Genomic DNA, 25723 nt, shown 5'->3' with positions numbered 1-25723 from the left:
GCAGCTCTAATCATCTAATTGGCCTTAAATGTTTAAACTGAATCATCATTTTTGTCCACTATTTTATTTCTAGTTTCCATATTTGGTTTACACATATTCCCCTTGAAGCTGCAGCTCATGAAATATAAACAATAGCCCCAGCATCTCTTCCCAAATTAAATAGGCCAGGACCCAAAGAGCACAACTGTTCAAGAATCTTCCATGGGCACTGTGTCCTGTAGCATCTGGACCAACTTTTCCTCCATCAGCTTGGCTTTGCCTGACAGAAAAAAAAAATCACAGGTAAGCAAATGGTTTAGGTGTCTCTGAAAACACTGCAGCAGATTCCCCACAGAATGCTGATGCAGACGCAGTTTTGATCCAGTGAGCCAGGAGGTTGCAGTCAAATCCCCGAAAACATCAGGCCATGGCAGTTTGGGAGGATTAGCCATACCCTACCAAACAAGCCTCTTCAAGAATCTCCAGCTATCCTGGGTTCCATTGCTCACCTGCGTGGGGAGCCTGGATGAGGTGAATGTTTTGTTTGACTTCTTTGATATCCTGTGCTTTTTGCAACTCTTTTCCCTTCTTTAATCTTGGAGGAGAGAGAAAATATAAACATTTATCTCCGTGCCCCAAAGGAAACTAACAAGAATCACAGCAGAAGCATTTTACTTTAAGAACCCAAGTAGCCCACAGCTATACCGATGAGAAGTTTCCATTAAACCCAGTAAATCTCCTTCCAATATTTGGCACATCAACCAATTAAGAACCTTTTAAAGATCAGTGCTATTGCTAAGCACGTTTAATTTGTGCTTAGATTGTAAGCCGTCCTGAGTCTTCGGAGAAGGGCGGGATATAAATGGGATTAAAATAAAAAATAAATAATGTTCATGCATTTTTTTCATTGCATTTCTGCAAGTAAAACCGAATGCCAGTTGGTCCCAAAACAGCAGGTTCCCCGTACAGGAAACATCCCAACCGCCCGGCTTATCACCCGAGGTAACCGAGTGGTCCCGTCCCCCCCCCGGCGGGCAGGGAAAGCTCCTACCTGTTCCAGACGAACTTGGCCTGGCGCTTCTGCTTGATCTCCTCCACTCGCTTCATCGCTTCCACTGGAAGGGAAAAACAGCCGCGCGTCAGTCAACGGCGGGAGGGGGAGCCGCGCCCGGGAAGAAGGGCGCCCCCCCCTCCGCCGTACCGCTTTGGCTCCACAGCTCCCGCTGGTACTTCACGGGCTCGTGGCGCCGCTTCTCGAACTCGAAGGACCGGTCCTGCGTGGGGAGAGGAGAGGAGGGCGGGGCAGAGCGAGGGGCGGCTCGCTCACGCTCGGTCCCAGCCCGCCACCCGCCGCCCGCCGCCGCCCACTCACCACCGCCAGCTCCTTGCCCGCCGCCCGGCGGAAGGCCTTGGTCCAGCGCACCTTCCGCGGGTTGCGCTTCTTCTGGAAGCTCCGGTGGCACTTGGAACGGCAGAACCGGAACGCCTGCGGGGAAACAGCCGAGCTCAGGGCGGACGGTCAAGGGAGGGAGCGGGGCCGCGGGGTCTGCGGCTCACCTTGCAGTCGTTGCGGACGAAGAGCATCCCGTGGCCCGGGTACACCGGCCCGGAGCAGAAGTAGCACTTCTCCACGCGCATGGCGGCGGCGGCGGCGGCGGCGGCGGCGTCTGGATAGAGCGGCGCCTCGTCTCACTGCTCCGCTGCGCGTGCGCCAGGCGTCAGACTCCGCCCCCTGCGTCCGGCGGGAGCTCCGCCCCTGCGGTTTCTCTTCCGTCCGCCTAGCGACGGCGCGTGGTGGGCGGATCCACGCCGGGAGCGCCGTTGCCCGCGCCGTGACGCGACTGGGTTTGGGCTCCGCCTCCCTTTCCTCCGCGCCCCGCCCCCATCAAGCGGCGGCGAAGCGGCCGCCCAAGAAAAGGCGGAATCTGACCACGGACCGGTTTATCGCGCGTCTGCCGGGCGCGGGTGGGCCGCGGCGGGGCCGTCCACGCACCGCTCCGTGCGCTTCGTGAGCAGCCCCAGCAGCGACTCCACGGCCGGGCCCACGTGGGCGCCGTTGGCGGCGCTGGTCTCAAAGTAGGGCGCCCTGCGAGCACAGCGGGCCGCGTCAGGCCAGGCTCCCACCGGCCGCTGGGCAGGGGGAGAGGCCGGGTCCGGTCAGGGCGGCCGGGGGCATCCCGGGCCCTCCGCCCCGTCCAGGCGCCTCCCACACCGGAAGCCACTTGCCCGTATTTGCCTGCCAGCTGCCTGGCGTCGCCTTCCTTCACCGCGCGCTGCTCTTGTTCCCGCACAGCACCGCGTCGGGGCTCTGGCAGTAGGCGTGGGTCTGCAGCTGGCCTGCGGGCAACGGGAAGGGAGGCTGCGGCTGGAGCCCCTGGCTCGGTCGGACCAGCGCTTGTGGAGGCGCTGCAGCCCCCCCTGCAAAACCCACCGGCTCCTCGGAGGAGAAGCTCTCTTGGGAGGAGGCCAGAGCGCTTACACCCTGCCAGGCAGATCTCTGCCCCAGCTGGTGTTCGGGAGCCAGTAACTCTCTGGCTTCCCATCCGACTCCCTTGAAGCTGCTGGCTCCTGCTGACAGTTTCCCCTTAGCCCAGGCCTGCCTGCCACAGTCGGTGGAAGTGGGGCGTGAGACTTACTCATCCAGTTCTGGACATTGAGGAAACTTTGCTCGCTGGTTAGATCAAAGAGAAGGAGAAAGCCCATGGCATCTCTGAAGAAGGCGGTGGTCAAGCTACGACACCTACCAAGGGGAAGGGCCAAGTGTTACCTTGCTCCTCTCTGCTTTCAAGCTGACAGTTTTATACCAAAAAGACACATACATGTATGGCCAAGAGGCTTCCTTAGATTTAATAGTTAAGACCAAAATATTGGTCTGAAGTTTAAATGTGAAAGAATAATGTTCTTAATTAATAAGGGCCATTTCTAAAATCATTACAAAGAACCATAGGGACTGCATAGATTCTGCCAGTGTTCTTCAGCCATAGAAAACACCCAATGCATAGGTCTGGTGAAACTGAGGGACAGCCAACATCTGACTGCACTGATGCATCAAGGCATCAAGGATCTGTCAGGAGCCAAATTAGCTGGGTAGCGAAGGAGGGTGGTTCAGTCCATTTTTCAAACATGCTCACCTTTCCTGCCCTGCTGTGTCCCACAACTGAAGATGTATTCTCTGCCCTCAGCTACTGACCTCTTCTGGTCTGTTGGATGGATACACCTGATTCCAAAAGGATTTGTGAGTGTCTCCAGTCATCAGCTGACAAAACCAGGGTAGCTTTAGGATCTTTCTCTCTTCCTCCCCCTCCCCCAATGCTTTGAGGAAGTCAGTAGATCCTTTGCTTTCTTTCCTGGAGCTTCTAGAAAAGTAAGCAGATTGGTGTTTCACTGTTTGTATAGGTAAATCCATGGTGCTAAATCCATGGGCTCCTTCCCACGTGCCTGTTCCAATATTTTCCTGCAGTCCATGTTTGCTACCCTAGTTTTCCAGAATCTGTCTTTCTGCCCTCCAACCCGTTATGTTGCCCTGTTAAAGAAATGGGAATGCTTTCACGTTGGTTTCCCCTTTTCCTATTACGCTGGGGTTTGTAGCACACGTCTATATAGTGCAGCTACAGTTTGCGCAGAGCTTCAGCTGGTGTTTGCCATTTGCCCTCCTCCCAGCAGTAGTACCTATGTTCCTTGCACCCATGCATAGGCCCTGCCTCTGATATGTCCAAACGTGAGCAACTTAAACTACAAAATTCCCTTCAGGATGCGTCATGATGAAAGATTTTTTGTTCTTAATGTACAGGAACGTCGTCCTTGGACAAAGCAGCTGCACATCCACAGGGAGGAAGCAGCAAAATTCAAAGTTGCCTGCAGAAACCATATTGAAGAGCTCAGACCTGGCGGCATCATGTCTTTTGTTGGGCACAGAAACACTGGAGGCCCAAAAAGGAAGGTTCTAAGCCTGGAGGAGGATCGATTGTAGGTGGCCCTACACAGGGAAAGCCTGGCATTAATTCCCTCCGGAGCACAGCTGAGAGCTTGGAACAAAGACAGCCTTTCCTCTGTTTTGGAAGATGACAGGGAAGGGCCCAAATTTCACTGTGTTAGAGGCAGGATTGTCTTCTGTACTGTGGAAAGGGGTGGTAGGTGTGGCATTCTGCCAGTGGATTGAACCAGCTCTCCAGAAAGCTTTGCTCTCCTTGCGCTGATTCAGAAGTAAGGCTGCTTTAGAGAAATCTTACGGGAGGAAAGAAAGTTTCTATCAGCCACTGACAAAGTCTCAAGTTCATTAGCATGAAGGCGGCCAGATGTGGACAACCGGAAGCAGATTGTCACTAGGAAAAATTGTCACAAGAAAGGCATGATCAGTCTGCCAGAACAGTTCAAAGGGGCAACCCACAACTTTGTGCAGGAGAGCAAAGAACCAGGTGGCGATTTTGCAGATGACACCCTGCTCAGACAGGCAGAAAGAGGCAGCCTTGGGTCACTAGCTGTCTTCTGCTAGATCCCACAAGATTGGAGGGTTTCCCACAACTTCCACTCTTGGAAGGGTGGCTGGCTGGAAGGCAGTTGAGAAGGGGTGGGATGCTGGCTCTTTTGATGCTCAGAAGTTTCTGTAATTACAGCCAGGATGTGAGAACGAGGTAACCAATCAACACTTTCTCTGCAGCTGGGTCTGGTCCTAAGTGGTACTTTTTCTCACTGTTTAGTGCCCATGCAGTGTGCACAGTTACTGTGTTTCCTGGAAAATAAGCCCTAATGCATTTTTGGAGCAAAAAAAAAAAGACTTGAGTCTAATTTTCGGGGAAACACTGTAGAGTCCTGGGCTGGAACAGTTGGTGGCTGGAAAAGTAGCAGGAATTCAGGCCAAAGGCAATGCTGTACACAAGCTGAGAGGATAGAAGGCATGGGATGGGGAGGGGAATCTGAAAACTAGAAGGAAAAGCATCTCTACCCCCCCCTTTGCCCGCCCCAACAGCAGGTGCAATTTCCTGAATGAGTCTTTTGCACCAGCTCATCTACAGTTAAATTTCTCCCAAAGAGGAGGAATGTAGTTGGAAGGGGGAAAGCAGACCATGCTGGGACTTACCAGCCTCTTTTCCCAAAAATCAATGCCTACGGTTGTGATGAATTTGGAATTGAATTTCCCATCTGTGTACTGGTAAAGGAAACTGGTCTTTCCAACCCCGGAATCACCAAGGTTGGAGGTTCACCAGTGGTCTCAGGACAGCCAAGCAGCAGCACACCCTGGAAATTAAGCCATTTTCTCCTAAAGAGGTGTGTATTGCTGAATCAAGGCAACTGCAGCCAAACCAAAGCCGAAGCTCGGAAGACTGAGTGACCCTTGCTTCTGCCATTCAAGCTGCCAGGGCCTTGCTTTGCTATGCCAGCCTTGCCACATTTACCTCAAGGGGATTCCTGCTCTCTGCATCCCAGTGTGTGCAGAGTTGGAGATTAGCTGAAAGTCAACCTGCAGGATGACCGGATGGAAATATTTCCTGCAGCTTGTCAACTTATAGCCATTGCATTTGTTCTGGAGCAGCAGGAAACCAAAAGATTATTTTTTTAATTTTAATTCCATTTATATCCCGCCCTTCTCCGAAGACTCAGGGCGGCTTACAAGCTTAGCAGTAGCCTTCATTCTATGTATATGCCTGCTTATTAGGGCTTTCACACACACCCCAAGCGGCATTATTACAAAGTCAGCTTAATTATCCAGGAAGTCCATCCTGAACTAAGGAGCTCAGTGTCTGGGAACATCAGGGGCACATACCTGCTTGGAAAGAAGTCCTGGCAAGTCTGGGGGTGGGAGTAGAAGTGGCTGGAGGCTCTGGAAATAGACTGGATGCTCAAGGGTTCTGGCAACAGGCAAGCCAGCTGGCTATTGTCCTCCAGCAATCCTCAGCTGACAGTCATGTGGCTGGCTGATCAAGTGATACCACTCAGGGCCATGTTTTTTACTTCCAAGGGAAACTGGGGCACGGCCCAGCCCCTGGTTGGAGCCCCTTGCAGCAACATCTGTCAAAGGGCTCTCCAGCAGAGACTGGGGGCCCTCCTTGCCATTCCCAGCTCTCCTTTATACTGGTGGAAGTATCAGGTGAGGTGGAGTTGTTGAGCCCTAAACCTCCACAAGGGCTAGGAAAAAGCTAATTTTTGCCCCAACCAGCCCAGAGAAGTTGACCTTGCAGGCCAGTAGTGACTCCAGCCTGGAAGGTAGCAGGAAGCAGTGACATCCCTGTGTTCCATTACAGCTGGAACAATTGTCTTTCCGGGAGCAGAAGCCCCTTTTGCTCCATTCAGAGGGGAATATTTTGTAGGGGCCTGCAGTTGCTGACTAGGGGTTTGGTAGGAGTCTTTTGGAGGACTGGCTGGCAACCAAACCTGGGCCCTTCTGTGTGCTTTGCTCCAGTTGTTCCCTCCTTCAGACCATTCCAGATCCAGGACTGCAAAGAGAAAAAAAAGAGAGCCTTCAGCCCTGGAGACAGCTTGCCTCCTGCAAAGGCCAGAGATAACAGCTTGGACCCCTGTGCAAGATGCACGGTTTTCACAAGAGCATCTCCACTGTGGTTGTCTCCAGGTGTGGCTGGGCGGGTGTTAAATCTTCCCTACAGGTTACATCTTTAGGGCTACTGACAGGTAGCAGGATGGGCGATTTCATGTGATTTAAAAGAATAATTTCCTTATCAGGTAATAATAAATTAAATAAATAAATGACACTCGACTGCCTTTGAACATAAAATTCTGTAATTCTGCTCCCGTTATGTAGTCAGTCATAGACAAGAGAAACGGGTTTTACCCTCCCGAAAGCGAAAGTGGCAGAGCCGCGGGAAAAAGGAAGACCCGCGCCCAACATTTCCATTTCCCAGCAATTTATTACGCGTCCGCGTCCACGCAGAGAAAAGGCGCCTCCTAAGGAGCCTCCCGGCACTTAACGATACGCGTTCGGCTCACAAGATGAGATCGCGGCATCCACCCAAAGGCCACCTTGGCAGGGAAGACCCGGGCCCGCCCAAAGGAGAGCTTGCGTTCCGCCCGGAAGCGCCGGACTACAAGTCCCAGGGGCCCGGCGAGGGGGCGTGGCCTCGCTTCTCCTCCGGGAGCGGGGTACTCTCGCAGCTTCGGCGGGGCGCCCCTAGGCAGGCGGTGTGGGGGCCTTCCCGGGCGGCGGCGGCGGCGGCGGTTCGCAGTCGGAGAGGGCGCGCAGGCGGGCGGCCTCCTTCCGGAGCGGCTCGGCGCCGTAGATACCGCCTCCCACGCCCAGCACCAACACCACTACTAGGCGCACCAGCGGCTCCGACCCACGCATGGCTGCAGCTGTTGCCTTCCTGTTGCTGCGCAGGCGCGGACCCGACGCGGGCGCGTGGACCCGTCTTCCGCGCCTGCGCCCTCCCGTCGATGGCGGTCGTTACGGAGCCAGGTGCGGGAACATCTGCCGGGAGGCCCCGCAGGCGGAAGTCGGGGCAGCGGGAGGAGCAGCGGGCAGCCGGTGCCACGCCCGCCTGGGGGCTCCTCGCGCTGAGCCTGGCGGTGCGGCTGGCCTGCTGCTTCTCGGTGCGGACCAGCTTCGTCCCGGACGAGTACTGGCAGTCGCTGGAGGTGGCGCACCGGGCGGCCTTCGGGTATCCTGGGACGGCGGAGGTGGGCGGCGGGAGGGAGGGCCCCTCTGCCCGTCCCTCCGGCGGAGGGACTAATGACCCTCTTACCGGTCTACTATAGAGAGCGTCCTCTCGTGCTGTATTGTGGTATGCTGGTCTGACAGCCGTGGACAGGAAAGTATTACAGAAGGTGGTGAGCACAAGACATTGTGGGCTGTCCCCTGACACCACTGGATGACCTCGCCAGGGCTCGCTGCCTTGGAAGAGTGAGGAAAATTCTCAGGGACCACTCACACCCTGGACGGTATCTTTACAGGAGTATAGCCAGCCGTACCAACAGGCTGAAGAACAGCTTTTAACCATGGGCTGTCAGGCTCTTGAACGGAGAAGTGAAAGGAAAACAGACAGCCAGGCAGCCTCGTCTCCGAAAAACAACTCCTGTGAGCACTGCCCGCTGAAGTTTTATTCACCTCCAACATTACAAAAAACTTCATCAGTCTCATACAAAATAGGGTACATAGAAATAATTAGATACATAATAAGGATTACTCAGGTGCCTATGAGATCACACAAAAACAAGGTACCAAAAGATGTGAAAGCTTTATCATAGCGTTTCCCAAACCTCCCACATGCCAGCCTGCCTATGAGCCAGGAGAGTGTGCTCTCACTGAAACAAACAGGGAGGCCCATTAGTGGGGTCTGGAAAAGCTGAAGGGTGAGAAACCAAATTCTTGAGAGACCAAATTCTGGCCGTTCCCACAAACGGGAAGTAATTTTATAAATTTTAATGTATGATTGACTTGCGAGGCCGGTGTGTTGTGCAGTTAGCTCACATGGTGTAATAAGATGGTTTGTTGTCACTGTGAGTTGGGGGACGAAGGGAGGCTCAACCAATCTCAATGTATACATGGTTGTACTTTGACAATAAAGGTTCATTCATTCATGGAGTCCTTAACGGCACGCCAGATACGGGAGCCTGACCTGGGAGTGGGCCGAGGGCCTGCGCAGCCCCCTCTATCCGCTGTTCTTCGCAGGCCTTTTCAAGGCGCTGCAGCTGCTGGGCAAGGACGAGGCGTTGCTGCTGGTGAGGGGCCGGGTGGGTGGGTGAGGGGGTGGGCTGCCCCCCCTGCCTTCTTCCCTCCCTGGCAGAACCCACCCCTCCCCCCCAGCAGCCTGTGGGCTGCCAAAGCTTGTGAGGAGGAGTTCTAGTTGCCTTTTGAAAAAGCACCTGTGAAACAACTCTGACTTGGATGACCAAGAATCTCCACGGACAAATGGAAGTGGCATTCCCCCCCCCCCAAATTCCTACCTTAAAAGCCCATTCCCCAGGCACGGTTCAAAGTCAGCCATTTGGCTTCCAAATTCTTACTCTTTGAGGGTTTGCTTCTCGGGGTTCCCCATCATGATACCCCAAAGAGCCCAATTAGGTCAACCCCCCTGGGCTTGTCTGATCATGTGTCGCCAAGGGAAGCTGCCCGCCATTTCAAAAGCTGTCTGAGGGAAGCATTAGAAATTGCCAAGTCACACCCATGCGTGCTGGGTGGGCAGCAGCTTTTTAGCATCCTTAGATGTAAGGCCTTTAGCAGAGAACGGTTGAGTCAAACTGCAATCTAACAAAAGTGTTTGACTTAAAAGCGCACGGCCAGTCAGAAAAATCCCAAATGGTGATACTGAAAATCTCTCTGTCAATAAAATATTTGCTGGTTTTGGTTTTCCTGGTTTAAATGTGGTTTTGGAGGCTTTCTGTTTCAATGTTTACTTGCATTTTAGTGAAAGTTCAGGTTTTTCTTTGGAAAGAAGCAAAAATTATCTCCACATTCTTGTGTCTCATTTTCTAATAGATTTGGCTCCCTAGGGTTTTCCAGGCAGTTCTGGCAGCATTTGCAGATGTGAAGTTATATTCCTTGGCAAAGCGGCTGGATCACTTTGAGACGGCCAAATGGGTGGTGAGTCTGTTTCTCCCCGCAGTCTGCCAGCCACCCAGTGGTGTGAGACCTCTGCTGGCAGACTTCAAGGCTAAGGAATTTGCTATGGCTGGGCCCCTCCATCACACACCTACTCTTCTTCGGCTTTGTTCCCAGTACTTTTGCCAGGTGTGTTCTTGGTTTACATGGTACTGCTGCACCAGGACCCTCACCAACACTATGGAAGCGGTTCTCACCATCTTTGCTCTTTACTACTATCCCATGGAAGGCACCAAAATGGAGAGCAGGTGAAAAACTTTGTACTATGGGATGGGGGGGGGAGCGTCAGACAGATAAGCTGAAACTTGTTAGTAAACCTTTAAACTTAAAAGTCATTGTTATTCTCAGGCAAAGTTTTCTTGTGCTTGGTTGGTTTCCCAACATGTTTTTTTCAGAAAATTTCTGATTTTCCCTAAGTTTTTTCAGCCTTTAGTTCAAGAACCCTGCACCTTCTTCTGTTTTCTTCCTCTCTTTTGTAAAATGCATGAATGCTGTAACTCCATGTACCCTTACATATGAGTAAACGCTACGGCTTTATTATGGTTGGGAGCCCATCTTGGTGTCTTTCCTGTAGCTGTTCTGAAGTTTCCCATCTGCCGCCTTTCCAGCCGCTACTACTTAGCCCTGGTTGCTCTGGCGTGCATCGTTCGCCCAACAGCTGCCATTCCATGGGCTCCGCTCCTGCTTTGGCACTTTGAAAAGGAGCCCAACAAGAGGCGCCTCCTCTGGGGTGCTTGCCTTCCAGTGGGGTAAGTAGGCCTTTACTGTATTGTGTCATAATCACCGCAGTGAACATCTTGCCTTTTAAACAGTGCTCAACAACACAGAAATGAAAGGAAGCATTGTTGGATTCCAGGAACTTCTGTGCTTGGGATGGTGGATGGGAAAGAGCAGAGCAAACAAGTTGGCTGTGGGCGGGGGCGGGACATAATGCATGGGCCATCTAGGGCCTCAGGAGAGGGAAGATCCTGGGCAGGAGAGAACCTGCCGTTTTGCCATGGAACTCTTGCTTTTCTTTTTTAACAGACTAATTGCTTTGGGAGGTTCGTTAGTAGTTGACAGGATATTTTTTGGCAAGGTAAGCTGGTGTCATCAGATGCCTCCAAGGATTGCTGAACCCCCTCACTCCTTTCTCTGAGCTCTCCTCTTCTTACAGCCTATAAGATGGGCACTGGGCCACCAGTCTTGTCTTACTTTCCTGCGCCAGTCCCATTGTCTCTCCCCTTTTATCTGTACCCCTTTTCAAACGGGGAAGGCACTGGGCTTACAGGAGAAATTGGTGAAAGACTGTGAGCCCAGGTCACGTTTTGAGGATCAGACAAACACAGGGGGGAGGTTGCAGGCTCTCCCCTTCATATGATTCCTAGCTCCTTTTTCCAGCAGTGTAACTGCATGCAGGTGGTGGTAGTATAGGTGTCAGATAAAGTGGTTGCATCAGAGTATTGCCAGTCCTTGCCAGACAAAGCAACTTGTCTCCTAGCCCAGGCATGAGACTGTGCAACATACCCTTATGTTGAGATGGATTGTTGGCACTTCTTTGCCTTTGTTCAACTTCCCAGCCAAGCTTAGAGCGCTGCCAAGCTGGCCATCTCTCATGTGAGCTGTAATCAGACCTGACCCTTATTTTTTTCGCTCTGGAAAAGGGAGAACTGGGATGATGTGGCTCCTGAATGTTCTCCAGAGGGGTGCAGGGAAAACTTGCAAGCATTCCTCTTATGGGGCAACCTGACTGTTCCTTTTTTCGTTCCTGCAGTGGGTTGTAGTTCCCCTCAACTTTCTGAAATTCAACGTTCTGCATGAGCTGGCCACCTTCTATGGATCCCACTCCTGGCACTGGTATTTCACCCAGGGCTTGCCAGCGATCCTTGGTCCTCACCTTCCTTTTTTCCTCCATGGCTGTTTCAGTGCCCCAAGAAAGCATCGTGTGTTCTTGGTTGTTGTGCTTTGGACCGTGACAGCCTACAGGTACCCCATGTTCTTGTTCTGAGATTAAGGCTCGTTTCATGCCCTTGGGATTAAGGCTCTTACTGCCCTGCCCTACCCAGCTCTGCCGAAGGAAGCTTGATCAGCTTGCCCTTAATCAGCCTCCTGGCACACAGGCTGGTCATGTTCTGGGCAGGATGGGGCCTTCCAGGTTTTCTGAGGAAGAGATGCCTTGGACTTAATTACTCAGGTAAAAGTCCGGGGGGGGGGGAATGGGAGAGGCGTCTCCATGATGGCCTTCCCTGTTCATTTCTTACAGCATTCTTCGTCACAAAGAATTCCGATTTATCTATTCCATCCTGCCTATCTGTATGCTCTTCTGTGGTAAGCACTTTGACTTGACAGATATAACTCTTTTTTTGGAGGGGGCATTCTCCTTTTCCAGAGTAATCAACTGCTGTACAATGCTAGTCCTGGTAAGATGTTCTTAAAAATGGCACGTGCCCATCCCATGCATTGTGGCAGCCATGGCCACCTGCCCAGCAGCCAAAGCCGCTTCCCCCTACTTGAGATGTTTTCTACCATATTTTCTTGATATTTTGGTAGTTGCAACAGGTTGCCCTATTCATTCAAGTAATTCACATCCTGAAGTGACAACAGTTTCAAGGGTTTGCACTGTGTGTGGCCTTATTCTTTTAGGCAATTATTTGCCATCTAAGAAATGAACACACCAAGGGTGTCCTTCCCCTGGTCCAGCACCGTTTAGCAAATTCTCTTGAGCAGTGCTTTGGATGACGTCTACACTCTGGCCCTCCTGACTAGCTCATTTCTGTAGGGCATTCTCTGGCTCAGCTGAAGAGAAGGTGGAGAAGGGCTGCTGTTTCTTTCTTGCTGAGCTCCAGCCTGCTTCTTGCCCTCTACACTGGTTTGGTCCATCAGCGTGGCACTCTTGATGTGATGGTCTATCTCCGGGAGCTCTGCAACCCTTTGACCCGAGAACAAACATCCATTCTCCTGCTAATGCCCTGTCATTCAACTCCTTTATACAGGTAAGAGCCAAGGTTCTTGTCTACCGGAGAACCTGTCTCTTCCTACACCAAAATGGCATTTCCCAAAGGATAAGAGATAAGACCATGTTTGGGAGGCAGTCTGCATGTGTCTCTCTGTTGCCTGGCAGACATGGTCCCTTTGGACATGGACATGCATGTCTCACCTCTGTCCCCAACCCTTTTGATGTTTTTTTAACACACACAACAAAGGCAGGCACGGCAGAGGAATGTCAGCCCAGACAGTTTCCCTTCTCAACCGTTGTGGGTTGTTTTTTGTTTTGCTCCTAGCCATATCCACTGTCCACTGCAAATGAGATTTCTTCAGTGCCCTCCAGATTTGATGGGAAGAAGCAACTATCTGGATGAAGCTGACCTATTTTACTCTCACCCCCTCCAGTGGCTTAACAAAGAGTTTCCTAATGCTACGCAACTACCCTCCCATTTGGTCTTTTTCAATGTTCTTGAGCAGGTAAGGAAGCCTGAGTCTCCTGATCAGCAGGGCCTCACCACCAAAGGTGGCTTGTAAAGTCTGCGTAAGATGCATTCTGGTGGAGCCGCCACCACTCCCTGTCTCCCTTCACAAGCTGCGTTGGATGTCCTAATAGCAGCACATGGTAAATGTTAAGTCTCCTTTAGGATAAACCAGAGTATTGGCATTTCTACTCTCAGCCAGGTTGGTATGAACCTTGCCAGCTGCAAGGGTATTGAATCTCACAGAAGAGAAACTCTGCTGTAACAGCTGCAGTAGAACAAAACTATCTTCCAACATCCTAGCTTTTCTATAGCGGAGAGCAAAACTAATATACAGAAGCCTCTTCCTCCTAATCATCAATGCAACTAAACTCATTAAGGTCTACCTTAAAGCTATTACTAATTATTTACTTAATAATGAGTTAGTAATAATGATTACTAATTATTTGTAATTACTACAGAGCTATTACTAGAAACCAACATGGGTTTGTCAAAAACTGATCATGCTGGACAAACCTTGTAGCCTTCTTTGAAAAAGTGATTAAATCAGTGGACCAGTGAAATGCTCTGGACACGGTATACTTGGACTTCAGGAAGCCATTTGATAGAGCACAGTCTATTTCTTGGTACGACAGAAAAATATGGGATAGATAGCATCACCACCAGATAGATTCGCTATTGGCTGACCAACCACAATGGAACTACAGTTACACTGAAGTTGGGGTGCCCCAAGGTTCCGTCTTAGGCCCAATATTCCTCAACATCTTCATAAATGATTTAGATATGAAGATAAATGGGGAATTCACCAAATTTGCAGCCAATACCGAGCTGGGGGGAATAAAAACACTTTAGAAGATAGGCTTAATATCCGGAAGGACCCCGACAGATTTAAACATGGTGACCTATCCCACATAAATGCAATTCAAGGGTGAGAAAAGTAAGATTTTACACTTTGGGAAGAAAAATTAAATGCAAAGATATAGAATAGGTGGTAACTGGCTCAACAGCAGTAACTTGACTACCAAGTATGAGCCAGCCGTGTGCTGCAGTTGCCAAAAAAGCCAATGCAATCCTAGGCTGCATCAACAGAGGGATAGTAGCAAGATCACATGAAGTGTTAGTACCGATTTATACTTCACTGGTAAGACCACACTTGGAGTACTGTGTCCAGTTTTGGTCACAATACAAAAAAGATGTTGAGATGAGGCAGGGCAAGAAGTAACGGATAGGACCTTATCAAAGAGAGATCCAGCCTAGAACTAAGGAGAAATTTCCTGACGGAACAATCAGTGGAACAGAAGTTGACTCCAGAAGTTGTGGGTGCTCCATCACTGGAGGCTTTCAAGAAGGGAGTGGACAGCCATTTGTCCATAATGGTATAGGGCCTACAAGGTGCCTTCCAACTGTTAGTGAACTGGCTCTTTTACTTAGTGGTTCATCAACCACATTCCAGGTGCTTTGCAGGATATGACTTTCCTCCGATTGATGGTGGGGGGGGGGGAAAGAGTATTCAAAATGAATCTTTGCCCTTCATTTTTCATTGGTGCATATAATGGGTAATAATTAAGATTAGGTGAGAGGAGGCAATCTACTACCCTGTTGCAGCTTCCCAAGCAAGTTGTTTATTCAGTGAACATTTTTCAAAGTAGATGCAATCTATGTAATCTTTAACTGTATTTTTAATTACAGGAAATATCATCATTTCTGATTTCAAACAGATATGTAAAAGGTGCCATATTCTTTCATACCCATCTGCCTCAAGGACGTGTTGGAAGCCACATTTATGTGTTCAAAAAATTATTTTGAAGATTGACCAAACTGATTTAAGGGATGGGGGGAAGAGAAGCAACTAAGCAGCAACCCCTGACCGAAGTATACTGATGAGTGGGTCCGAAGTGTGGCTCTGGAGAGGTGGAAGGTGCCAGTGCATTTCTTTTAGCAAAGGCGGCCTTGCGTGACCCTTCTGCTAAGGTTTCGGATCTGCTCAGACTATATGCATAGACAGTTTGGAACCACCTTTTATTTTTTTTACAATGTACAGATGTGCAAATTTAAAAGCAAGATGATCAGAAAGAGACCATGCAACAAACCCCATCATGATCAGAGTAATTAAATGGCTATCAAGATGTGTTTTTGGAGTATGAGATGAAATCTGTACCATATCTTTTAGTAGAACCAAGTACCAACAAGTGCAAAAAAGCTTATTTTACAACTTGTCTAAAGCTACTGCTTACCCTGCTTATTTATTGTAATAGTAGAAAGCAGCCAAATTAATTAATGCTTCCCAAGGCAGGATGAAGGATGGAGACGAAGCCAGTGGATCTTTGTGCCCTGGTGAAAACTCACGGGGGCCAATCATGGAGGCCTTTTGCCAGCCTGCAGGGTTCCTTCACCCGTTCAGTACTTGGAGTCAAAAGGGAGCCGCCCCACTTCAATCTCCAGGTTTGCCGTGTGCCTCCCATTGCTCCGGCCCTGCTTTTGCCATCGGCCTTCCCTCTTAGAACGCTGCTGGTGCTTTGGAACCTGTCTTTCCTGCCGAGGGCTGTGGGAGAACATGAAAGAGGGGTGCTTACTGGGATGGTGTGCGGAAAGAGGGGAAGCCTCAGGTCCAGGTATTCAACTCCTTGTCAAAGGAGCATACTTGTTTGAAAGGAATGCTGTGGAAGTCCCTAACCTGTTAATATTCTGATACTACTGGCCAATACTGCTTGTAACTTGTGCCCTTAGCATAAGTAAGGATTGCCTTTTCACCTCTTGGCTGGAGAGAAGCCTTCCTTATGGAGGCATTGCTAGGATCCCCATTCTCACCCCTCTCCTCAGCCCTCTCCTCTCCCCAAATTTTGCACTTACCTGGATCCACGCAGAGTTATCTGGTTATAATGAAAGTAGTACTGGTATATATATTTGTCCAAGTCTTTGAATGCTCTGTCGCTGACTCTCTGGTATTCTTCCATGTCTTCAAGATAGTCTTTGACATCATTGACAAAATCTGAGAACAGCATCTGATCATGAATAAAGACACCATTACGGAAAAAGCTGCTGATGAAAATTTCTAGTTCTCGCCAGTGATGAAAGTTCTTTACTTCTTGCTGCAAATATTTGTGCATTAATTGATTAAATTCATCAGCCCGAATAGGATCCAGGACTTTGTTAAAGAGGCTAATAAATTCTTGGTGGGCACAGTCAAAAATGCCAGAACATCCTTTCAGGATGGTCTGGTGCTTTGGGCTACCAGTAGGGCCCTTGGCACACTGTCCGGAAGCCGTGTCTGTGGATAATGGCAAGAGGGGCTGGGTGTCCTCAGCCCGTCTCCTCTGGCCGAAATGCCTTTGGCTTCCTGGAGGCCGGTGCTGGGCCGGGTCTGCAGGACCTTCACAGGAACCGTCCCTCTGATGCATCCTCCTCCCTTTTCTGTTAGCCTCATGTCTTCTGTCGCCAGACCTTTCCTTCTCTCTTCCATCAAAGATATTTTTTGTTCTGTCCTTAAAATGTCTAAAGGTGGACTTGACAGAATCTGAGAACTTTCTCAGGTTCTCTTTCACAGCTTCTTTGGCCTGCTTGATTTTCTCTTTATGGTGGCGTACAAATTCCTTGGTAGAATTCTTCATTGCATCAAATGTTTCTTTGACAGAACCGAAAAAGGTTGCTTTTGGCTTGGCTTTACTTTGGCTTCCTCCTTTCCCAGCTGGTCTCTGGCCTTTTTCTGCGCACTCTTGCTTCTCCGCATGACCTTTAATTTCCACGTACAGCTTCTCCCACAAATCTGACCGCTGCTGTTCAAAGCTAAGCTTCTTCTCCAGTTCAGTCAACATTCTTTGCAGGGTTTCTATCTCTCGGCTCTCGTGCGAACCAGGCTCTGCCACCAGTGGCACTTGCTCAGCACTCCGTTTTTCCAACGTTTCCCGAAGTGCTGCTGTCACTTGACGTTCTTTATCGAGCTCCCTTCTCAACATCTGAGCTTCAGCCAGTAGCCTCTCCTTTTGTTTCATAAAGCTCTGCATTTTGTGTTTTTCCTCTTCCAAATGTGCTTTGAGTTTTTGGTTTTCAGTCACAACCAGTGAATCTGGGCCAGGGCCTTTGCTTTCGAAGTGTCTGACTTGTTCCCTCAACTTCCTCAGCTCTTCCTGTAGCAACGCCAAGGCTTTTTCTTCCCTTTGTAAAGACTCTCTCAGATGCTGATTTTCTGAAGCAAGGTGATGTTTCTGAGATTCAAAGGACTTCTTCTCCATCTGCGTTTCAAGCCAGCACTTTGCAAGGCCCTCCTTCAGAGACTGGAAAAAGAAAGCACAGAAGGAAACAGAGATTGTGCTCCTAGCTAACAGGACAATTTAGCAGCAGCAGAATTAGAACAGAAAGCATCCTTCCCTCTACAGAGAAAGGGCATGAGGTGCAAGGAAGTTCAACTCCACACTTTGTGTTTTGATGTGGGCAAGTTTTTGGCTTCACTTTTGCCTCAGACTTAGTGACCGGTGGCTTTGCAATTCAATGAAGGACAACCAATATCATGCATTGCGTCAGCTTGTTTTTGCCTACTTGAACTGACAAAGCTGCGAAACTTTGTAAGGGAGAGGGGCAAATGTTCAGGGCTGAGGTTTTTTTGATCTGCAGGGAATGGAAATATTCTCCTTACCCCACACAGTGTTTTACTTCCTTGCTGTTGGCATTGCAAAAGATCCCCCTTCATATCATTCAGTTTGTCTTCGTGAGTCTTCTCCACCAATTCCTGCTGTTTTTGAATCTGAACTGTACCTTGAAACATAAAATGTTTTTTATCTGACAAGAAAAATGGGAAATTAGACAGCTTTTTAAAGACATTTATTTTGTTTCTTTAGTTTATAAAGTGAACTATTATCTGGGATTGAAATGCTCAGCTTTCATAAAATGAAAGGTTGATGCTGTTAAAACCAGAGATTGTATGAGTGCACAGGTGTGATGGGAATATCCATCTCAAAGCCAGCATCACCTGCTTGACACCTCTTTTGAAAAGAGTGAACTGGGCAGGGGGGGGCAAGCCTACACCAGCCTTCTTTGGAACAGTGGTTGCACCGAGCTGCATCAACCTGGAGAGGAAGCCCGTCTCATGGCGGCACTTGTAGTTAAGGGAGCTCATGTAGCAACGCCTCACGTCAAAGGAGCCACAGCCACTTGAGAAAGGCAGCACTGACCCTAGGCCAGGCAACATTGTCCCAGGAGAAAGGCCAGTTAAAGGTTACCTTGCACAGAGTAAAAAAAAAATACAAGCACATCTGGCAAAGATGGTTTACAGCAGCATATTTCAATCATGTATCTTACCTTCAAATTTCCCTAAAGAGAAAAGCCGATGGATATCAGCATTATTCTGATGGTAAGTGTAATGTTTTCTCCCTGAGAATCTGGGACCACCAGAAACCAATAAACGATTGATCTAAGAATGGCTTTGCTGCTTCATTCCGAGTTGATTCTGAGCCAGTTCATTAGAAAACCAAATTTTGCCCATAATTTGGGTTCCCATCTAAAGGAAAATTCTGGAGGATATTTGTGTTTTTCAGCTGGTTTGTGTATGGTAATTATGTGAGTAGGCCTGGAGCACCCAAGTATATCACCCAAGGCTGATATACAAAAGGATTTTCCTGCAACACACAAAATGCTGTATCTGAGGAACACAGGCTCTTGTGTAAAGTCTGCCTCTGCAGAAGGGAATTTCCCACGAGCTCTGGGGTGGGACTGGAAGTAGACTCTGTCCACTGCAGCTAGCTATAAAGAGTTCTTCATCTAATCCTTATTGTATTTCTGGGGATGGAGCAGGTGGTTAGAAGTGTTAGATTTTGCGTGAGTCCTCTGAAAAGTCATCACCTGACTGGTCACTGCAGAAATTGCCTACTTCTGCCCAATGGATCTCCCATGTTTTTCCCCCAGAAGGGATTATCCCGCAAGAGGCAGTCCCTGGCTCAAGCCCACAACTCGGCCATGGAGGGCTGGAGCTTGGAATCTCCACATGCTAAGCATTACCTAAAACTATCCTCTAGGCCAGACATGTCAAACTCGTGACGTCGTGCAACGTATCGGAGCTTTTTTTCCATTGCCGGCAATGGGGTGGGCGTGGTTTTGGGATGACGTGTCCAGCCCACGGGCCGGCAGTTTGACACCCCTGCTCTAGGCCTTTGCTCACTTAGGAGAAAAAGCATCTTTTCCAGCAGTTCTGATCTTGAATTTTATAACCTACCTTTCCTGCAGGACTTCAAGACGGCGTATGCCCTAGACCAGTGGTCCCTGACCTTTTGGGCACCAGGAACCGGTTCCGTGGAGAGAGGTTTTTCCACGGACTGGAGAGAGCATGGTTTCATGTACTGCCTGCATCCCGCTGATGGGGCTTTGCTTGTTTGCGCGGACCGGCTTCTGGCATACCGCAGCCCAGTGCCAGTCCACAGACCTGGGGTTGGGGACCCCTGCCCTAGACTCTCTTTTGCCCCACAGAACCCACCCCGTGAGGCTCTGGCCTCAGTGACTGGCCCCAAAGCTGCCAGAAAGCAGCAGCCTTGCATTTTTCAGCCTAGGCTGGGCTGTGTGAGGCCAAGAGTTTCTTAGCATTTCCAAAGCTTAGGGCTCCCATTTTGCCCCTTAAAATACTCCGCCGCCTCTCACCATAGAAATGTCCAAAGCCCATGCTGACCGCGATCACCAAGGCGAGGATAATGCATCGGTTCAGGCCGCTGTTCAGCAGGTGCTTGGCCTGCTTGACTTCTAGGTCGTGAGGTGGCAGGCCTTCCTCGGATTCTGAGCTGGAGAGAAGCCTCTTCTTTGCCCGCCGGCGCCTCAGAGCAGGGATGCAGCCATGACTGGTTTCATCACTGCTGGATTCCTCTCCGCTTGGCTGCAGTGGAAAAACTGGGCAGCAAATGCAAGCAGTGAGCAAAACAATTCTGGGATTCCCAAGCAGCAGCAGCAGCAGCAGCAGGAGGCCGGAAAGGGGGCCTGCCCAGGCCAGGCACTTCCACCCCCACACCCCTCCATGCTCCACGCCACTCTTCTGCCCACCGGCGCCTTCCCTTGTTCTCCAGAGCATTCTGCAGAGGAATCTCTACACTTGCTGGGGCCAACCATCAAGCAGACATCCGAGACACTCCGTGCCTGCTTTGCTCTGCGGGTTGTGTGCAGGCAGGCTTTCTGGGGTTGAATCCTCGGCAGATCCTGTACTGGCCAGTCATATCACGTTGGATCTATTTTATAAATAAAACCTTGGCCTTCAACAGAAGGGGCAAGCCTTTGATCGCTTTGAACGGAGCTCTTTTTCAACAAGCTGCTGCTGTGCCAGATGCAGGGTAAATATAGTTCAGAAATCAACTGGCCTTTGGGTCCCATGCCAGCTGAGGGCATGGCAAGGCCAAACGTTCTGATTGGAGCCAAAGCAGCAGGACCAAAACTTATGCCGAGGCTTAATCTGGTCAGAGAGCTGGTTAGAGAAGCTTCTCCCTCTTGCACGAGTGGTCAGGTGTGGGAAACCCTCCTCTGAAAGCCCCTGAATCTGCCTCCTGGTTCCGTTCTCTCTGCCTGTGGGCAAAAGACCACCAAGGGCTCCCTGGGAAAGGCGCCTCTGTCTCCGGCTAAGAAAGCTGGGGCCTCATCTTCAAGGCAGAGCAGGCCAGCATGAGAAACCTCATTATCTACGTAAATCATATTATGCACAGGATTTTGTTAAGCACATCACACTTGGAAAATTGCATGCTTATACTCGTGCACGGACACACGCACAATGACACTGTAAACAGCAAGTCAAAAACCAAAAGCATGAAACTGACTAAACTTAAGACTTTGAAATGGTACAAGTGTCTGTCAGTCTTGCAACAGGAAGGGGGAATGCATTTTCTTATTCTGATCTGGGGTTTATGTTAGTCTTTTAATTTGCCCAAGACCCTTGACTGTTCTCATGCTCATCTTTAAAGTAAGGCTGCTCAAAGAGCCCTGGCTTCTCTCTTCTGGGGGGCCTTCACCCCCCCACTCCCACGAATTCTTCCTTACAAGGGACCGGTGGAGAAATGCAACCTCTGCTTCAAAAGCATGAAAGCACACCCCAGCTCCGGCCAAAATGCCAGCCAAGGAGGGGAGAGGCCAGACGTCGGCTCCTTACCCCATCCACTCAACCACCGCAGGACCACCATCCAAAGCTGCTCCAACCAACCAGCTTTCGTATACAAAACAGGAGGAAAAGATTTTTAACCTCTAGCCAAGGGCCAACCCCAGAGCACCTGCATTATGGTCTATGGGAAGAACCTTGCCTCCTGTTCAGACTCCAACCACTACCAAAGGGCCACAGCTCATCTGCCTCGACTTAGACCTGGCTATGAAAGAAACAGCAGCCACCAGACTATGACTCTCATCACCCTGTTTTCAATTAACCTAATTGACGGGCAGTTAGTCTGCATCTCCTCCCAGAACAGATTGAAGAGAAGGAAAAGTTATTCCAATGCCAGAAACGGCTTAAGACACCCACTTCCCAGATAGACTGTGATTAGAAGAGATCGTCTATTTGAGAGGTTATAGACCAGAAAGCAAATCTAAACTCAGAGAATCAAGCTTAATCTGAGGTTAAATATTAACTCAACACAACAGCTCTAAATAAGAGCTTAGAAATACTCCTGTATGCTCCATCTTGCTTCCCAACAGAGGTTAAAATCCCCAATAACCTTTACTTTAAATGAAAAGGGTAAGTGTCCCATAACAAAGAGTGCCCTCTACCTCTGGTCGTTCAGCGCAGAGCAGCTTTGTCAGAGGCGGCAAGGAGCCTGGGACAGACTCTTCCGGACAAGGCCTCTCGATAGCCCACAACCAGATTAACGCAGCTAAGAAATCCTGAAGGAGACCTAGCCCTACTTAATCAGAGAGGGGAGTTTCTAATTTGTGGCATAATATCTTTCAGGATGTTCAAGTGATTAAACAAAGAGCCAGATGAAGCCTACACTCAACAATATGATACAGGAGAGAAGGAGTGATTTTTTAAGAAAGAGTCCTAACAACAGGAGCCAAAAACATGAGCTCTTTTGAATGCTCAAAAGAGTTACAGCGAAAACTATTTTCCTATTCTTAGTCAAAAGAATTCAAGGACATACCCAACGTTGGGAAAAATGTTTGAGGACTATTGCCTTCAGGACATTCTGTGTTTCCACAGAATGCTGCCTGCTTTCGAGACTAAAGAACTGTACATACCTGTTTCGGGCTGGCAAAAGGTATACTGGCTGCTGGAAGAGGAACCCATGTTGAAATTTTCCGAGGTCTGACCTTCCTCCTCTCCCGAGGCAGCTTCTTCCTGGCTTCCAACTTCTTCCACCTTCGGCACCTCCAGAGTCACAATGTCTGAATCATCACTTACTGCTCCCACGCAGGAAGTTTCATCCAGCAATTTTTCTCTCTCATCCTTGGATATAACGAGCAGCATTTTATTACTAACTTGAAAAATTAAATTTGTAACTTTTTGCAAGTGCCTTATCAGGCTGTTAACTCAGAATTTACACACAGATGGCCTGGCTTCTACAGCTTGCTCACTGACGTACAACAGTCTTATCAGTTGGGAAAGCTCTGAGCATGGGGCTTCTGAGGCCCAGCAAGCTGAAGAGAGAACACCCATATCAGGACCGGGTAAGACCTGTTCTGAAGAAGGGCAGCACAACTTTTCTGCACACCATTTTCATAGGTGACAACTTCTCAACTACATTTATCTCCCATGGCCCCAGGACCGCAGCTTTCTCCTAGCTGGAAGCCCCCAGATATGTTGACCAGCCTCTTGCAGGGAAATCCCAGCAGAGAATAAGGTGAAACATCGATACCCAACACCCCTTCATTTAGGGCACATTCACAGGGACTCCTTTAGCAAGGTCAGAGCCTGCTGTCATCAGAACAGGCAACACAGCAGGGGTGGAAATATCAACTGGGTCTCCTCGGTTGGCGCAAGCTCTGCCAAAGAGGCACCTGCAATATTTCACCTTTCTGCTGACAGCTACCAATGTAAGAGCCCTTTATTGAATCATGACTTACCCCAGAAACTAGCTTGCTGGGCTCCATGGGGGGCTGGCTTGTAGTGCTCATTGATGCCCCATCACCCTGGCCAAAGTCAGCTGCAGGAGGAAAGGATGAAGACACACAAGGTTGCACACAGAACTCTCCCAGGACCCTTTTTCATGCACATCTCTGCTCTTGAACACACTCACGCTGCTCAGGCCAATCTAAGTATATCACATCTTTCCCCTGCAAAACTTGAACCAGATAGCATCAGTTATATGGCATAAATGTCCACTGTACCCGTTACACAAGAATCTGGCCATGGGAACCACAACAGCTTGGGAACGATTCTCCTACTAATGAGACTTTATCTCTAAGGCTGATATAGTTCCAGTCACAAACTAGTGACTGGAACTCTGGAAAACTGGCCTGCTTTAGTGTTCCTAATGCTTCCCATTGCCATCCCACTAGCAACTACCAGCCCGTTTATGTCCCACACAGGGAAGATCATTACAGAGCTTATCCTCAAATACCCAAGTCAAAACAAAGCTTCCCATTTCACTGGCTGGCGACCCCCAGGGGGAGGGCCTTCTTTGTGGGCGCACCGACCCTCTGGAACGAACTGTCCCCAGAGCTGCGGATGGCCCCTGAGCTTCGGTCCTTCCGCTGTGACCTAAAGACCTGGTTATTCCAACAAGCGGGCCTGGACTGATCATGGTTTTTAAATTTGGTTTTTTATTGGTTTAAATTGTTCTTACTTCTTATATTGTTTAATCCTCTTTTAATTTTCGTATTTATATCTTTTAACTTTTTATTGTTGTGAGCCGCCCTGAGTCCTCAGGGAGAAGGGCGGCATATAAATTTAATAAAGCTTAACCTCAACCCCTGGCCACCCGAACCTCAGGTCTCTTCCCGATCCATGCAGCCAGACATCTCTCAGTTGGCTCAGCAATCCTCACATGCAATTCCCAGAAGCCCTTTGGCCCAAATGAGAATGCTGCCCAGCCCGTGTCCAGCCTCACCTTGCAGACTGGCAACCTGCTGCTGCTGGTCTTCTGCTTGTGTTGGAGACAGAAATTCCTCAGAGGCCACTTCCTCATGGCCACTTGCGCTATCAGAGTCTGGTGCTGCTGCTTCAACGTCACAGCCCTAGAACACAAACACGCTCCCTGGAGATTGAATTGGAAGTTCCAGAAAGAGTTCCCTGATATTCCACAACCACACTGGAACCTAAGAGCAGGGATGGGCAACTAGCAGTCCACAAGCAGGTGCGTTCTTACCAGCTGAGTTGTTTGCTCCCCAAATAAATGTGGGAAGATGGGAGGCCTCTGAGAAACAAAGCAAAAGACAGAAACACTCCCATGGCACCTCCCAAACTTTGCTTGACACAGCAGCAGAGCCTTCTCGGGCCACTGGAGGGCGAGGGTCTGGAAGTGGCGTGCAGACAAGGATAGAGAGTGGGGGGAATGTCTGGGCTACAGGTGAACTTTTCACCACCAGGAATCCAGATGGCTTTCCTGCTCTATCTGAAAACCAGAGAACATATCCGGTGCCAGGACTCAGAGGACCTGTTCTTCCTCTCTTTTATCTTTTACTACTGGTAGGAAGTTCAAGTAGCTTCCCCCCACCCCTTCTCGTAAGGTCTGGCTTGCTTTGGTTCCTGAAACCAAGTCCAAACCTTGCTTTCCTCCTGACTCAAGTGGAGTATGGTGTTTGAGGGCCCTTTCAGGGCTTCTGCCCTTCAGAAGCTCCTAGGTCCCACAGAAGAGCTTCTCCAGTGAGGGGCTTCTTCCAAAACCCCCGAGAGAAGCGGGCCAAAGATACCAGCGGACTTTAATGGGGATGCTCAAGAAGGCCAACAGTGATCATGATTTGCCTGGTGTGATGGGATTGCTTCCAGGTCAGCAGTGCTCAAGCACCTTTGAAGAAAGATCGGAGGCTCTCGGCGCTCACCTTCCCCTTCAACTGACCTCATGGAAGCGGGTGGGGCGGAGAGAGAGAAGGTGGGGAAAATCCGGCTGTCTTTAAGCCATGGGAGGTTTGAACCTGGTTAGAAGAGGTCAAGCCAGCCACACACGAGCAAGAGGAACCGGCTGTCCCACATCGCCCACGCCGGACTCTCCCTGTGAAGTTCCGCTGCAGCCGCCGCTCCGGGGCGCCCCGAACGGAGCTCTCCTGCCGTTTGGTCCGAGGGGCGTCTCGCCAGAGGGCCCAGCGCGTTCTCTTCCGAGACGCCCCCGAAGCCAAGCACGGAAAGGCAGCCCCGGCCCCGAAGTCTGCCCGGTACCTCGTGGTTGATGACCGTCCAGCCGCAGGACGAGTCGCTGTCGCTGGAAATTTCTGACATTTTCAAGGAGCTGGAAGAAAAAGAGACGAGACGCTCTTCAGCTCCCGGGCTTCTTTCGCTGCCAGGAACAGAATCTCCGCCTCGTCCCCTTCGACCGCGGAATGGAAGGCGAACGGGGGTCGGATCAGGCCCGCCACCGGCGCCGCCGCCCCCCCCCCCCCACCAAGCCGGCTCAGCTTCGGGCCTGGGCGGCTCTCGGGGGTCAGCAGCGGTCCTCCGCCCCTCCCTGGGCGAACGGGGCGCAACCCGCGCTTGGCGGGGCAGGCCGGCCAGAAGGCCGCGGGGCCCGAGGCACTCGGGGGACGCGGCCGACCTACCTGCTGGAGCGGCGCAGCTACCGGCCGCCTCCTCCGCTTCGCCAGAACAACAACCAGGGGCCGGAAAGGCGACGCCGCTGCGCCTGCGCCTCCCGCGAGGCGTCCGCCGGGAAGCGTAGTC

The 25723-nt window shown here is 50.2% G+C and overlaps 4 protein-coding genes across 12 annotated transcripts; 1 reads left to right on the top strand and 3 right to left on the bottom strand.

The window, feature by feature from the left end:
• Positions 1 to 48: 48 nt before the first annotated feature.
• RSL24D1 (ribosomal L24 domain containing 1) lies at positions 49 to 1811 on the bottom strand. Its single transcript, XM_081337150.1, has 6 exons — positions 1537 to 1811; positions 1352 to 1465; positions 1181 to 1253; positions 1031 to 1094; positions 489 to 574; positions 49 to 259 (listed from the first exon to the last, which is right to left on the bottom strand). Exons 1-6 carry the CDS (start codon positions 1615 to 1617, stop codon positions 189 to 191), a joined length of 489 nt encoding a protein of 162 aa, XP_081193276.1. The 5' UTR covers positions 1618 to 1811; the 3' UTR covers positions 49 to 188.
• Positions 1812 to 1912: 101 nt separating this feature from the next.
• Positions 1913 to 3572, bottom strand: RAB27A (RAB27A, member RAS oncogene family). Its single transcript, XM_081337152.1, is given in 6 exon segments — positions 1913 to 2065; positions 2206 to 2257; positions 2260 to 2316; positions 2616 to 2719; positions 3111 to 3157; positions 3161 to 3572. Coding segments are annotated over 6 exon segments (630 nt in total). The 5' UTR covers positions 3386 to 3572; the 3' UTR covers positions 1913 to 1920.
• Positions 3573 to 6689: 3117 nt separating this feature from the next.
• On the top strand, positions 6690 to 15099 carry PIGB (phosphatidylinositol glycan anchor biosynthesis class B). 5 transcript variants are annotated; one of them, XM_081337139.1, is made up of 11 exons: positions 6693 to 7586; positions 8529 to 8646; positions 9404 to 9508; positions 9644 to 9774; positions 10135 to 10275; positions 10553 to 10604; positions 11280 to 11491; positions 11769 to 11833; positions 12285 to 12498; positions 12787 to 12967; positions 14659 to 15099. In XM_081337139.1, the coding sequence occupies exons 1-11, from the start codon at positions 6922 to 6924 to the stop codon at positions 14773 to 14775; spliced, it is 2001 nt and encodes a 666-aa protein (XP_081193265.1). In that variant the 5' UTR covers positions 6693 to 6921; the 3' UTR covers positions 14776 to 15099. The 5 variants fall into 5 exon arrangements, with proteins under 5 accessions (XP_081193263.1, XP_081193264.1, XP_081193266.1 ...); XM_081337137.1 differs by having other exon boundaries at positions 6690 to 7586; positions 9404 to 9774; XM_081337141.1 differs by lacking the exon at positions 8529 to 8646 and having other exon boundaries at positions 6695 to 7563.
• Positions 14970 to 25671, bottom strand: CCPG1 (cell cycle progression 1). 5 transcript variants are annotated; one of them, XM_081337125.1, is made up of 9 exons: positions 25603 to 25671; positions 25226 to 25295; positions 23961 to 24087; positions 22975 to 23054; positions 22150 to 22357; positions 19591 to 19833; positions 17600 to 17742; positions 15820 to 17240; positions 14970 to 15511 (listed from the first exon to the last, which is right to left on the bottom strand). In XM_081337125.1, the coding sequence occupies exons 2-9, from the start codon at positions 25283 to 25285 to the stop codon at positions 15367 to 15369; spliced, it is 2427 nt and encodes an 808-aa protein (XP_081193251.1). In that variant the 5' UTR covers positions 25286 to 25295; positions 25603 to 25671; the 3' UTR covers positions 14970 to 15366. The 5 variants fall into 5 exon arrangements, with proteins under 5 accessions (XP_081193251.1, XP_081193248.1, XP_081193249.1 ...); XM_081337122.1 differs by lacking the exon at positions 25603 to 25671 and adding an exon at positions 24219 to 24266; XM_081337123.1 differs by lacking the exon at positions 25603 to 25671 and adding an exon at positions 24219 to 24266 and having other exon boundaries at positions 17600 to 17718.
• Positions 25672 to 25723: the final 52 nt, after the last annotated feature.

The sequence above is a fragment of the Vipera berus genome (assembly GCF_964194415.1).
Source record: "Vipera berus genome assembly, chromosome: 12".
NCBI lineage: Eukaryota > Metazoa > Chordata > Lepidosauria > Squamata > Viperidae > Vipera > Vipera berus.
This window is presented reverse-complemented; position numbering and strand designations above follow the sequence as displayed.

Excerpts from the sequence above, each read along its gene's own strand:
- RSL24D1 (XM_081337150.1), bottom strand. The coding sequence starts at position 1,617 with ATGCGCGTGGAGAAGTGCTACTTCTGCTCCGGGCCGGTGTACCCGGGC. Across the intron at positions 1,095-1,180 it reads GGAGCTGTGGAGCCAAAGCG|TGGAAGCGATGAAGCGAGTG; the intron begins GTACGGCGGAGG and ends TTTCCCTTCCAG. Across the intron at positions 575-1,030 it reads GCCAAGTTCGTCTGGAACAG|ATTAAAGAAGGGAAAAGAGT; the intron begins GTAGGAGCTTTC and ends CTCTCCTCCAAG.
- PIGB (XM_081337137.1), top strand. The coding sequence starts at position 6,922 with ATGAGATCGCGGCATCCACCCAAAGGCCACCTTGGCAGGGAAGACCCG. Across the intron at positions 9,775-10,134 it reads GGCACCAAAATGGAGAGCAG|CCGCTACTACTTAGCCCTGG; the intron begins GTGAAAAACTTT and ends CCGCCTTTCCAG. Across the intron at positions 12,968-14,658 it reads TTTTCAATGTTCTTGAGCAG|GAAATATCATCATTTCTGAT; the intron begins GTAAGGAAGCCT and ends TTTTAATTACAG.
- CCPG1 (XM_081337122.1), bottom strand. The coding sequence starts at position 25,285 with ATGTCAGAAATTTCCAGCGACAGCGACTCGTCCTGCGGCTGGACGGTC. Across the intron at positions 23,055-23,960 it reads GCAGGTTGCCAGTCTGCAAG|CTGACTTTGGCCAGGGTGAT; the intron begins GTGAGGCTGGAC and ends TTCCTCCTGCAG. Across the intron at positions 19,834-22,149 it reads CTTTTGCCAGCCCGAAACAG|TTTTTCCACTGCAGCCAAGC; the intron begins GTATGTACAGTT and ends TTTGCTGCCCAG.